This window comes from Cydia amplana, chromosome 15 (genome assembly GCF_948474715.1).
Source record: "Cydia amplana chromosome 15, ilCydAmpl1.1, whole genome shotgun sequence".
Lineage (NCBI taxonomy): Eukaryota > Metazoa > Arthropoda > Insecta > Lepidoptera > Tortricidae > Cydia > Cydia amplana.
In genome coordinates, this window is record NC_086083.1 from 251,221 (window position 1) to 264,852 (window position 13,632).

At 39.6% G+C, this 13,632-nt stretch overlaps 3 protein-coding genes across 4 annotated transcripts in view; 1 reads left to right on the forward strand and 2 right to left on the reverse strand.

The window, feature by feature from the left end:
* Positions 1-3,143: 3,143 nt before the first annotated feature.
* LOC134654754 (uncharacterized) lies at positions 3,144-4,980 on the reverse strand. Its single transcript, XM_063510225.1, has 4 exons — positions 4,530-4,980; positions 3,939-4,069; positions 3,494-3,639; positions 3,144-3,205 (listed from the first exon to the last, which is right to left on the reverse strand). The coding sequence occupies exons 1-4, from the start codon at positions 4,827-4,829 to the stop codon at positions 3,144-3,146; spliced, it is 639 nt and encodes a 212-aa protein (XP_063366295.1). The 5' UTR covers positions 4,830-4,980.
* Positions 4,981-5,245: 265 nt separating this feature from the next.
* LOC134654692 (vacuolar protein sorting-associated protein 26C) lies at positions 5,246-8,446 on the reverse strand. Of its 2 annotated transcripts, XM_063510168.1 has the most exons (7): positions 8,330-8,446; positions 8,008-8,142; positions 6,834-7,082; positions 6,349-6,501; positions 6,034-6,130; positions 5,659-5,784; positions 5,258-5,449 (listed from the first exon to the last, which is right to left on the reverse strand). In XM_063510168.1, exons 1-7 carry the CDS (start codon positions 8,384-8,386, stop codon positions 5,364-5,366), a joined length of 903 nt encoding a protein of 300 aa, XP_063366238.1. In that variant the 5' UTR covers positions 8,387-8,446; the 3' UTR covers positions 5,258-5,363. The 2 variants fall into 2 exon arrangements, with proteins under 2 accessions (XP_063366239.1, XP_063366238.1); XM_063510169.1 differs by lacking the exon at positions 5,659-5,784 and having other exon boundaries at positions 5,246-5,449.
* A 543-nt stretch (positions 8,447-8,989) lies between these two features.
* The window catches only part of LOC134654755 (kinesin-like protein Klp68D), a 70,770-nt gene continuing 66,127 nt past the window's right edge, over positions 8,990-13,632 (forward strand). Inside the window, exon 1 of the mRNA XM_063510226.1 lies at positions 8,990-9,349. Coding sequence (XP_063366296.1) covers positions 9,239-9,349 — 111 coding nt within the window. The 5' untranslated portion in view covers positions 8,990-9,238. The remainder of the gene's footprint in view (positions 9,350-13,632) is intronic.

Here is a 13,632-nt window from a genome sequence, read left to right on the forward strand (position 1 = left end):
TAATATTAGGAACATTGTAGTGTCCAGACAAGATTTTGTATGTCTCGATAAGATCGCCTCGCTTCCATCGGTCCTCCAATGTTGTAAGACCTAATTCCTGAAGCCGTTCTTCGTATGGCTTGTCTTTCAATGAAATAACCATTTTGGTTGCTCTTCGCTGAACTTTCTCCAGCAATGTGATGTCCTTTTTAAAGTAGGGGGACCATATCTGAAAAGCATACTCAAGTAAAGGACTAAGGTATGACTTATATGTTCTAACTAGCTTTTGCCCGCAGCTTCGCACGCGCAGGAGAGTTTTTTTAATTGGACCCCCATTTCACCCCTTTAGGGGATGAATTTTGAAAAATCCTTTCTTAGTGGACCCTTAGACCTTATAAGGAACCTACTTGCCAAATTTGGACTTTCTAGTCCCAGCGGTTTGGGATGTGCGTTGATTTAAGTCAGTCAGTCAGGTCTTTCACGTTTATATATGTAGATAAATAGGTCCTTAGTAATTACATGGAATGCTTTCCGAATCATAAATATACAGCATAGAATTTGCTCTCTTGGTGATTTTGGTTATATGCGTGTCCCATTTCAAATTATGTGAAATAGTGATACCCAGGTCTTTTTGACTAGCTACAGCTTGGAGGGGAACAGAGAATTGTAGAATACCTAAAATATAGTATTTTATTAGTTTTTATCAAATCTTAAACTTTATTTTTATTAATTACTTATTAAGAATTCATACTCGTACGTGGTTTGAAACGATGCGGTCTGAAGTTTTTCGGGGGTCTATTATAAACCGTGAATATACCGTTGAATGTGGTTTTAACATTTTTTTGTCTGTTTCTTTTTGCTAACAGTGTGAAAGTGACAGAGATAATAGAACCCAAGTATTTCGAACTTGTATTTAACCCCGCATGTTGAAATGACATTTGACTATAAAGTCACTTGAACGTCATTTTGTCTCACTCAGTGAGCAAAATCGCATTTTGCTCACTGTTTTTAAGAAGCAAAGTACCCTTGTTCGAGCTGCTGAGGTGAAAATACTTTTTTCTACTCCCGTACTTTTATTTGTCATTTAAAGGGTCGTGCACACACCTAACACACCTTTAAAACCCTACCTTATAGTTGTCAAGACATGTCTTTAGTCTATTCCCCAAAAAAGAATTTGTGCATACACGCAGTATCTTTTTGGCGATTTTACGATACTTCGTGTAATGACCACTTAAAAAATATTGAATGAAATACAGTGTTGCCAACCTTATTTTAAATGTCACCTCTGACAAATAAGTGAACCACAGACATGTTTTTTTTTAATTTCATTCATTCATTCATTCTTTTCCCGCCCGTACCCTCCATTTTTGCTACTTCTTGAATTAAAAATATTTGTTAAATTTACAATTTTATTTCAAAGTAAGTGCTTGGTCGTAGAAAAAGTATTGTATGCAACGTTGTTTAACTGAGTCAAAAAATACTCGTGGCGCCTTTATTAACAATTTTCGGCTTCGCCTCAAATTGTTACTCACGCCATTCGCCTTTTTTGACCTCTCTTAAACAACGGTTGCATAAAATACTATATCGTCACTGATGAAGGGGGGCGGCAAATCAAAATGGCCCGGGGCGCCAAATTTGTAAATACGCCTCTGATTGTAATGAAACTTTGTACATATCTAGTCCTGTAATTAATGTATATAGCTCAAAGATATAGCTCCACTTTATAAAACTAACGAAATAAAGCAAAAACAAGTTTTGTATGATAAACTTAAACTCACTGTTTTTTTACTATGTTATCTGAAGCTACATAAACTAATAGGGAATATTACGCGAAACTGCGTAGGTGGCGCCACTCCCAGAATAAGTCACAATCTAAGGGTCTACCGCAAACGAGAGTCGATATTTTGTTATCTAACCTCTCTATCACTCTTGCATATTCTGATAACCGAGTTTCGATTTCGCGTTTCCCGGTAGGCCCTTTGTAAACAAACCGCCTTGATGTATCAATGTCATATTTGATTGTCTGTGCAAACTTGTCAAAAACAGTTTAAGGTACAGTATGTATAAGTTACTCTATGGTATAGATACGTCGCTAGTACAGTCAGCAGCAGAAGTTGCTAAGCGGGCGAGGCGTTCATAATTACCTTAACGCGCTCTTATTCTTTTAACAATAAAGTCGCGTCAAGATTATTTTGAACACCTCTCCCACTTAGCAACTATTGCTGCTGAAGCGGTACTATAGATAGGACCTTGGGCCTTAGGAGGATAGGACAATATTTCACAGATCGACCTAGTCCCACAGTGAGATCAAGAAGGCCACAAGCCACAACTGTACTGCAGAGATAATAAGAGTGTGTGTGCATCATTCTGAACACCTACCCTGGCTTGTGGCGGGACATTCATAGCACTCGATTACAACAGGCGAGCCCAAATTAAGAAATGCAATGAGTACCTTTTCCTAAAGATAATGACCGGTAAGATAGCTCCCGGCTTGCCCAACGGTGCTACTGCTGAGTGCTGACTAGCTATTTTTGCTGCTTATTGAACTATTTTTACTATACATTTGTTTTGCATGTTTTCATGTGCTGTTTTAAATAAAACAGAACTACCTGTCATTTCAATATAATGATGGTGTGTGAATTTAGCAATAATATCATCAGTTTTATTTTAATGAGTGTTTACTACAATCAGACGAAGAGATTTCAAATAAAAATAGTAATATAATGTGTTTATTTAGATAAATATTACAATAATTATATACATAATTGTTTTAAATTATGTCTTTTATTTCTAAAGTGTATTATGACATATTTATGATAATCTACCTAAATTCTAGGCAACAAATATTCTAAATATTTTTATCCTTACAAATAATCTTCAACCAAAGGTACATAATAATATCATTTTGTCTGTCACGCGTGCCACGGCACGCTCCATATCTGTAGATATAAACGGACCTTTAACCTTTTGAACGCCAAGAACACTTAAGGCGTCGTAACTAGTCGCGCCCACAGCGCCATGAACACAAATGTTATGGCGTACACTGTCAAGTAACCTTCACAGTTCTTCACACTTCCAAGTAAGATTTACATTAGCTCGCTTGCGCCCGTGACCTTGGCGTGTGTAAAGCGTTCAAAGGGTTAACTTCTTGTCTCTGCCGATGGCTAGAAGAGCGGCTGCGCTGGTACTGTGGGTTTGGTGCGTTTTCGTGGCGCCTTTGGTTTCGCTGAAAGGAATAGCAATATCTGGTTTCAATTAATTTTTAAAAATTATCAAGAGCTAGCATACATATTCCTAACCGAATATCGGGAGTTAGAAACCTGATTCGGTCGAGTATAAGCAACCTTGAAACGGCTATGCGCCTTTGGCTACATCTAAAGTTGAACAGTATGTGCTTTTACCTCTCATCAGAATCAATTCAGGGATTCGTATATAGCGAAAGAGTAGAGAGTGGTGATATTTATGGAGCGTTAGCACTGATGCGGGTCCGCACTGCACATGTAGTCCGCCTTACCCGGCTTGGGCTCGCCGGGGCCGGGCAGATGGCGCATGAGCGCGCGCAGCGTGGAGCGCGGCACGTTGAGCTCGGCGGCGCGCGCGCGCACGGACAGCGCGGGCGACGTCGCCAGCGACTCCGACACCTCGCTCGGCTCCAGCTTCCTGTCGGGGCAACGCAATATGCATATGCTAACTGCAATAACTAGGGCACAGACTCTAAATTACCTACCTAGCCTAGCTGCACACAAACCTATACCAAAATATGTCAAATTTCGATTAGTAAAAGCCTCAGGGTGACAACATGATAAAAAATATTAAGGATTTTGTCTGCCAGGGGAAGTTTTTTAATGGCCATGTTTTATTACAAAAACAAATTAGGCACTGTCACCAATGTGACTGTTAGTAAATAAATTATTTACAGAGCTAGACTTGCAAGTACCTGAACCTGCGCCAACACTTACCTCTTGGCGGGTCGGCCCGCGCGCGGCGCGTCGTGGATGGAGCCGGAAGCGAAGAGTTTGCGCTCCCACACTACCAGCGTGTTCTTGGCTGGTGCCGGCCGCCCGAAACGCAGTTCAAACTGCTGTTTTATCTGCATGAAATTACGGTTACATGAATTAATTAAAAATTTTTTTTATTATAATGTAATAAATTAATTAATTATGGCAAAGCAGACAGTAAACAACCGACTTTTAAATACCGACACTAACTGCGGCACACAAATACATAATAGTATACTATTTTACATTGGTCCCTGCAATCTGTTTTCCCTGCTTTTTCATGGTCAATATTCACGTTTATCGTCTAGTCCTTTTAGAATGTTTTATGCAGGTTTACTGTATATGTACTTATATGTCTAATGAAATATTAGCTCCTCAGAAACCTAACCTACACATTATGCAGACGCCTAATTAATTAAAAGTGCATTTCTTTAACTGTTGTTGCACAATGGCTAAAATATGGCCTCAGATTTGCGTGCCCAGCAGAATCCTGTGTGATCTGCACATAAACTTGTACTTGTATTGTATAACAACAATATATAAATGACCAACCTGTCCCATGGAGGTGCGCGTGTGGTAGCGCTCGTGTACCCAGGCCGCGGCCACTATGCGCTCCTCTATCGAGAACCCCGACGTATCCAGTTTCTTCTTTCCGTCTCCATCACCACTCGCCTTCTTTTTGACCGCTTTTTCACGTTTTGCCTTCGCTGCTGGCGGATCCGACGCATCGTCAGAACTTGAAGATGAAGCTCTTGCTGTGTTTTGTTGCATACATGACACAGTTTCGGTTGGAATACCGAAAAATTGGGGATAAGTGTATCCATTCATGAACTGTTGATTAGGATGATACATGACTGTGCTCGCTTGTAAAATTAGCTTTTAGTTTACAACGCCAGCTAGCATGTTTATAAAACTGCCTAATTAGGTACTGATTTTAATCAATAAAACACTAAAAACAATGAATTTCGCTTTATTTGTTTACTTTCCCACTTTTCATCCCAAGCTAACAATTGTCATCCATCTGTCAATGTCTATTTTTTTTTCTAACCTTGCAAACTATGGACTAGGAAACGAACTTAAAATGCCACAGTCTTTATTTATAGTTGGTTAAACCAAATTGGCAGTAAATAAGAACAAACAAAACTATACTCAACATTTTCTTTCGGGTGCTAGTACTAGTGTAAGACAAAGCTAGTATGATTCTATGTCTATGTTTGAAATGAGACAGTCCTTTGACAAACTATATATTATCTTCATCTTCATATGAATTTAAAATAAATTAATAAAGATAAAACTTAACATCAATATTACAAAATGTAAATACTACGTTGTATGTAAATAAACGCTCTTAAAAATATTCTTGGTCCCACGTCGCTCTCTATTGCGCTATCTACTTCGCAGAAGCAGTATAGGAAAATTTTCTGTCACTAAATAATCATCTTCAAAAATCACGGCGATGTTCAATTCAAATTCTGAAACACGGAAAAATATACTTGGTCAACCAAATCTTGTCAGTAAAAAAAGGCGCGAAATTCATATTTTCTATAGGACGATATCCCTTCGCGCCTACATTTTTCAGCCGCCTTTTTCTACTGACAAGATTTGGTTGACCATCTATATGCAATAACGAACCAGAAAAAAAAATACTACGGAAGTAAGGGTGTCTACACACAGGACGCACCGATTTTGAAGTGCACGGTTGCGGTTGTGGGTGCGGTGAAGAGTCTCGGCAACACCATGTACAGAGGGATGTCCCTCGATCGCGCTACGTCACCTTCTCCTACTTGGATGTTCTGGATCTCCGTTGCTGCACATAAATAAAACAAAAAATTAAACACTGTCTATAAAAAAAAATTGAGTTTGAAACAAATTCATTCAAAATAAAACCTTACACACTTTCGCTACAAGTGTTATTTTCAGTAATCTGGTGACATAAGTCAAATCGCATCACCAGAGAGGTGGGGAGCTCTACCGGATAATACAGCAATATTATTATGGTTATGAAAAACTTCCGCTTTAAAAGGCTTCAAAATATAAAGATGTTTTTAATTCTTACCATCCCTCGAAAACCCTTCAGAATCTCCGCAGGTCTCAACTCGTACCAGCTGCAGCTCGATGGACTTGATCGGCACAGAGCACTCGTCCACGCGAATCTACAACAACATAACAGAATAAATAACACTACAGTTAGCAAAGTAGTAAGGTGCCGAGGTGCTGAAACTGGCCTGTTCTTTGGTTTTATAAATAAAAGTAAATTAAAATGGAAAAATTAATTAATTTCGTGCTGCTGAATATACAACAGCAAAAAAACAGAGTTTGCACTGCAGTGAACCGGCTTTAGTTTTTTTTCTTGTGGTGGCTGTTGTAGTACCTTGCCGGTGAGGGGCTTGTCTAGCGGGCAGACCGTGGAGTCGATCTCAGCGTAGATGGTGAAGGCGGGCATGGGGGCGCGCGCGCCGCCGCCGGCGCGGACGGAGGCCGGGCTGATCTCACAGCGCACTGGCTTCACTACTGGGGGCTCTTGCTGCAAAACGAATATTTATATAATGGGTCATAACAAAGCAAGCTCTTATAGTTATGAAAAACTGTTACTTCGCCAAGTTTCCTACATGAGCTCTTAACATATCAAGGGACCATTTTGCCAATTCATCACTCCTTCTTATTGGAGCCATACTAAATGATCGAAATTGTTATATGACCACAGTAGTTTTGTTGGGGACAAGCTACTAGACATTATTTTCAAAAGTGTATTGTATTATTGTTAAATTGAAAAATCAAGATGTTTAACTTTGACTAACAAGGAAAGTGTTTAAGTGAACCAATTAAAATAGACTCACACTTCAGAGTCACACTTACATGTCTATGTTGCACAAAAAACTGGCAGCTGGCATTCAACGGCTTATTCAGGAAAGACCTCTTCATCCCGCACTTGAGTGTGTACATAATATTGACAAACACCCCATGGTAGGTCTCCAGCAGCCCCGGGTACCCCGGAGACGTGGCCTGCCGCGCCCGCAGCGGGATCTCGAATGGGATCTCTGTAACACCGCCTGGGATCTTGCCTGGAGGAGCCAACTCTACTGATGTATTTAACAGGTTGATTGGCTGGAAAAAAATACCTACAGTAAAAAGTTGATTCAGAGGTATCAGTATAACCTAAGGGATTTTCAAAATAACACTACATAATAAACAAACAGGTTTTCAAACTTACTGTTAATTTGTCAGTATAACATAATTTCTGCGTTTAGAATACAAATTAAAACTGCGTTTCCACCAAAGTTGTGTGAGGATTCGATACTGCACTTTAGACACTCGAAAAACACTAACCGACTCGAAGGATCAAATTGATGTATGGCCTGCTAGTGTGTCACATATTGGTCACATGCACAAATTATATTCTGTGGTTGCTTGACATAATGATAACTGACAATATTGCAGAAAATAAACACTTTATTGATACTAAAATACTAACTTTAAAAGCGCGACATTATGAATGATAGTGCTGTGCTAATGAGGGCACCCATGATAGGTTCTAATGATGAACCTGTACTGTATTGTAAGTAATTTCGCTGAGATGATCAGATGACAATGTGCGGCATCACAGAATAAATAATAGTACTAGGTACAGAAGACTCACTCTCTAACAAAACGCGTCTGTTACGATCAGCACAGATATGGCCGTTAGGTGGCGCCAGCGCCACGCGCGGCTTATGGCTTTCCCCAAAATTGGTGTGGAACGGATGTACTTTTAGCTACCTGTAGCAAAGCAACGAAATCGCGGAGTGAGCTACGCCTGGCGGTATGTAGTTACACTGTTCAAAGCCGTCTTTTTTATTCATTAACACACAAACAAGATTGTGTAAATATATTTTTGGAATGTTGGCTTGTAAAAATGTTTGTGTAGGTAATCAACTATACATTCCAATTTAAAAAATTCTACCTTACAAGTTATTGAAATGGTCAGCAATATGTAAACAGCAACGACTTTTACCAACTGGTGGGCTTAGTGTGTAATAATGAATGAATATACCTTCAAGGTGTTTGAAAAGAGGCCTATATTCTTGGAGCTCAACTGCAGATTGACCGCACCCTCGGCCACGAGCGTGAGGCCCTCGTGTCGCGTGTCGCCCGGGCTCTCCACCACCACCACGCCGGCGATCACTTCCTATAATAAACAAAACAAATTGGATTTGACGATTCGACGAAACTAATTAAACTCATGTGGACACATTTGTACCGGCTGCATTCTTGGTATAGTTGCATTTTATGAAAGATTTTATTTAGTTTAAATATAATATACGTAAACTTTACTAAATAAGGAGGTGTCAACCTTTTCAAATAATTGTTCTTACCCCCTCATGATATATTTTGCTGGGTCTCTTTAAGTTGATTGTTAAGCTTGTAGACATTATAGCGTTAACAGAATGAACTTCGGAATATTTATGTTTGTGTTTTATTTACGAAATCAAAAATCTGCACTCGACATAGAAGGCACTCGAGAATCGTGAAACTCAACAACAGGCTGTCAAGTGCCATGTTAAACGTCAAATTTGATAGTGATAATAGCGTTTCGTTGCAAAACCGTTTTTTTTTCTAGATCCCGTTTCCCAGTGGGTTTTGATCAATGATTAGTATATTATAATATATAGGACTTGATAAATATGCTATAAAATAAAAGCGCGACGAGAAGAAAGTATAAACCAAATATTAAATGTCATGCTTACATTAACAAAAAATTAAACCTTACACTTTTACTAATTTGTATAGAGCATGAACCAAACGCAACATTGCCTTGATTTGCCACAGTAAAATAAGCCTTTCTCACAGTTTTAATAAAGTATGCGGATATCAATTTATTTATAGCAAAAAGATAACGTTTTATAGTTTTATGTAGTATTTGAGTTTTATGTATACACTGAACACGATTTCTCGATATAAAATTATGATGCAAATACCGGCAGTTTACATTTTTTTATAGCAACATTCGCCTTACGTCAAAATTGAAAGAAGGAAATCAGTTGATTGATAAAAGCCGCTAGTGGCGGTATAGTGCAGTTTTTCCCGAATGAAATTTACGATAATTTTATTTTTATTACGTTTCTAATTATTTATTAACCTGTTCCATTTTTATTACGTGTTAATTTATTTTACTGTGTACAATAATCGTGATCAGTTAATGTGTAGTGGCAGAAACAGGTGATGTGGGGTACACCCTGGATGGATCGATACCGGTGACTGCGTCGCTTTGTTGCGAGGGTGCGATGGAGAAGTCGGCGTCAGCACGGCCGCGGACGGCTCTCAACGAGTGCGTGAAGGTGGTGGTGCGGTGCAGGCCGCTGTCCAACCGCGAGAAAAACGAGGGTCACGATGAGGTGAGGAAAGGAACCTCTTCAGATTTTGTTTATGACTTGCGCAGACTCAAACAATGCGAGTTATCATTGCAATGTTCTGAAAAGGCACGCGATCGTGTTTATGTTTGTTGAAGTTCACGCTTTGATGCGCGCCGAACGTAGGTAGGTAGTTTAGTTTCCGATTTCCCGGTTCGGAAATTTAAAAGGACGCGCGATGTGACCATAGGATTCTTAATTCAAAATAGTATGGTTATGATCGTGCAATGCTCTATGGTCCGTTTTGCTCATGCAGTGTGGGCCGCGACGACGTTCCTTGCAAATTCACGCCTATGCAAACGAGTACAATATTATACCTACTAACAGCCTCCTTATTTCACAACACAATGGCCCTCATAATAAATTATTCAGCTAACTGCTGATTAATTAGTGGCTGAATCGATCGCCCTTGAGCCGTTTAGAAATTGGGTAAAATTAAAACTACAAGTGGCCATGACTCTGTGTCCTTCACCTTTCTGAAAGTGAAAACTATTAGCAGCTAATAGTATTTTAGTGTTAAACTGGGTTCGAGTACCTATTTACTCAACAGCAGAAGGCAGCTATCTGTTTTGAGTAAGTAGGCAAGTATTTTTTGAGAAATAAAGGTACAGGTACAGACTGTCTCAATCCAGCAGGTCTGTAGTCTGTACTGTACTGTACGAAGAACCGTTGAGTACTTAGTCAGCAGAAAAAGTAGCTAAACCCAGGGCCGGATCTAGGGTAGAGAGAGTGGAGCTGCCGCTCTAGGCGCCGGATGGCAAGGAAGCGCCAAAATGGCAAATGAGAAAAAAGTTTTAAAAGACGCGAGTGTGGAAAATACGCTTGAAAACTTTTCATTGAAGGGCGCCATAACCCGATTTCGCTCTACCCTGATCAAGGGCTCGGCCTGGCACTGGCTAAACGGTACGGTAAAGTGACGTGTCCTTTATTGACGAGAATAAAAATGTGTGCAGATCATTTTGGACACATGGTCCGCTTAGCCACTTCTGCTTCTAACTGTACTAGTTTAAAGTATGTAAGTCCACTTCCTCATAAAGGGTTCTATTCACTGGCCCCTGAATAGGTACGACGGCTGGCGCACGTGAACGTGAATAGCAGCTTTACATGCGAATAGTTTAAGTAAATAATGCAGTTAGTTACGTTACTTGGTTACTTCCCTTTCTTTGCATAGGTACTTATTGGAAACTTCCTGAATGACTATATTTGAAATAACAAGTAGGTAAGTTAGGTACAATCAGCAGCAGAAGTTACTAAGCGAATGCAAAATGTTAAAGATCGCTGGAGGCCTAGTCAAGATGCCAATCGTTTGCGCCGTAGCGAACGAAACGCTAAAGACTCTCTGTCGCACTTATATAGAAGAGTGATAAAGAGACATTGACGTTTTATTCCGTTCCGTTCAGGTCCGTGTGGACCTGTCGCTGTATCGAGACAAGCCTTTAGCGTGCTTTAGCTCTTCGCTTTTCATTCAGCGCAGGTTAGAATAAGGCCTCACGGACCAAATCTGGCCGTAGAAACCTCCCCATGGAGTAGTCATAGTCAATCAACAAAAGTATTCATTTACAAGTGCTATTCTACTTTTCAGTGCATATCAGTGCTCATCCCGCCTCTATGATTCACCCGCCTTAAGATAAAACTACGTTGGACAGAGTACGATAAGACATGTTATTCATAACATAAGTCATCTCAAAATCCCTTGTTTAAATTTAAACTACACACTCATACAGGGTGTCTTGTCTACCCACAGTTGATCCATTTATGGTAGGATTAACGTACGTAAATACTGTTTTTCTACGCGTAAAAAATTTAAAACATCCATCAGTTTTGACAGGTAGGAACTGAACACACATACGATCCATATATTATAGCAGACGTACCTATAAGATATAGATAAACATTGCGCCTTTATATCATTGTAATAAAGCAATAATTTTAAAAGACAATATCTATATCTGTACTCTATGTAGTAACTACTTGTATATTATATTACGTAGATCTATGAGTACCGCCCATCAACTAACTGCAACGTGAATAATTAAAGAAGACAATACACATGTACCCACTACGTTGTTAATACTTAATCCGATGCAATCGATTCCGTTGTTGATAACGAAGATACGAAAACATACAAGCGTAAATTAAATCCCGCATCGTAAATATTGAAAGATTATGCCACCCGTCAAAGATCGACAAAAGTCAAAACAAAAGAACTGTACCCTCCGCCCTCACCATGAGTTTACGCGGCCGTAAAAGCTAGCGACTGCCGACTGCGTCAACTCAAACGCAGTCATCTCGCTTGCACCAATGTCAGTACGAGGGAGATACATTTGTTAGTTTACGCAGTCGCTAGCGAATATGTCAATGTTAAATTCATGGTAAGGGTACTGAACTGATCAATTCAGAAAATCTATGGCAATGAGAGTACAAAAGCTTGCAGAGTATATCAAGAACTACAGACCAATCTTACTCCGAACTTTGTCAATAAGGATCTACGGACCAACTTATACTAGTTAAGGATTTACAGCAGCTGTTTAAGAATATTTCCCGTAAGTAGGTGAGTAGGTACTAAGAGCTACACTCTTGACTGACCACAGGTCGACCTTATATGATTGCAATAAGGTTTGCGAACTATCAACTGTCAGTGGACGGTGGTAATGTCCACAACGCGCCGTATTTAGGCATAGATCATCCGACCGGCCGGCCTTCTCGCTGCACATGTGCGGGAAATAAATCAAATTCTTCATCTCATGTGAGACCGTGGCAATCGTTGTTGTGGGCTAACTTGTCACAACATGGCGACAAATTCAAAACCTAGATGTTTAAGACAAAAATACCATGTTATAAAAGTACACATACACTAACACAAACATAAAACGTTAATATTGATTATAAATAAACCGAAGAACCACGATAATGGACTTCTAAGGCTTTTTGTCGAATTGTCCTCATTTTTGCAAGCCGATTAAAATATTGCCTATGTTAAAAGTAACCTGGGCCATAAAGACTAAATCGAATTGACCTATAATTTTGACGGTACATAGTTATCGCACTACAATAGAATTTATAGCAACCCATTTGAAAAACGCATAAAAAGAAATTAGATGTAATCATATTTAGGTAAATAAGAGAGGGACATAAATTTCAAAACGCAGGCGGGTAATACCTGTGTAGACTTGGTAATGATCAGCAGTATCAGCACCATAGTCCAAATATGTAAAATAAAAACTTGGAAAATTGCAATATGGTTATTATGTAGCTTGCTTGAACTCAGCCTGATAACCTTATTATCCATAAAGTTGGTTTCATGTCAAGCCTACATTGAATCGTATCGTACGGTATCGTAGTATCGACAGGAAACTTTGTTAAAGACATTGCCATGGCAATAAGGCGTTGCCAGCTGTTGCTCGGAAGCCAAACAGAAGTTTGCACGCTCCGCGTTTACCCGCATGCTATAATGCTATGATGCTACCTGTCTGATATCTGCCAAAAGTTAAATACTACTATTAGATACTACCTTTTATCAAAAAGACCTACTGCTTTGCCTGTAGTAAGTACATAGTTTGAAAATTAGAAATAAAATGTTACCTTGCACCAAATTGAGCTATCTCGTATTTTTAAGGTAGTTCCCTAACCTAACTAAGCTAAGCCTTCGTACAGTCAGCATCATTGAATAGGATGAAACAAAAGTAAGCCCTTCAAAAGCACCTAATTACCATCATGGATTTATTTTCCAAATATATATATTTCTCGTCAGTTTGCGTTGTTAAGTAGTGTTACAGTCAAATTGTTCTATTATACACACCTATTTGTTAAGCTATTAGAGAATGGTGGATACTTTTGACGTGTAGTCTTATTCGTCACTTTTGATCCTGACTGTAGGTACATCTTATTCTTAGGATGCATAACTGCATAATATGATTACGTCCTAAATGCAAGCCCAGGATGCTAAATTTTAAAATACGTCTCTGCTTGCAGCTTTTAAGAGTCAACCTGTAAGGCTTCGTCACACAGGCGCGTTTTGCGGGCGCGGCGTGAGCGGGGCGGGGCGCGCCGCTTTTACATACAAAACGCTCACGCCCCGCTCGAAAAACGCGCCTGTGTGACGAAGCCTTTATTGTCGCGTTTAAGTGTAAACTTGTATATAGAGCTAAACAGTAGGCTGGGTCTAAATAAACCCATTATGTTAACCCGTAGAGCGATAAGATTGCAGTTCGTCAGTTATTTGAATATGATTAACGCTGCATTTGCATACGCGGGCGGCGCGTGCGACG

Excerpts from the sequence above, each read along its gene's own strand:
- LOC134654754 (XM_063510225.1), bottom strand. The coding sequence starts at position 4,829 with ATGTATCATCCTAATCAACAGTTCATGAATGGATACACTTATCCCCAA. Across the intron at positions 4,070-4,529 it reads CGCGCACCTCCATGGGACAG|ATAAAACAGCAGTTTGAACT; the intron begins GTTGGTCATTTA and ends AATTTCATGCAG. Across the intron at positions 3,640-3,938 it reads GCGGGCCGACCCGCCAAGAG|GAAGCTGGAGCCGAGCGAGG; the intron begins GTAAGTGTTGGC and ends TTGCCCCGACAG.
- LOC134654692 (XM_063510168.1), bottom strand. The coding sequence starts at position 8,386 with ATGTCTACAAGCTTAACAATCAACTTAAAGAGACCCAGCAAAATATAT. Across the intron at positions 6,502-6,833 it reads TTTTTGTGCAACATAGACAT|CAAGAGCCCCCAGTAGTGAA; the intron begins GTAAGTGTGACT and ends TTCGTTTTGCAG. Across the intron at positions 6,131-6,348 it reads ACAAGCCCCTCACCGGCAAG|ATTCGCGTGGACGAGTGCTC; the intron begins GTACTACAACAG and ends ATGTTGTTGTAG.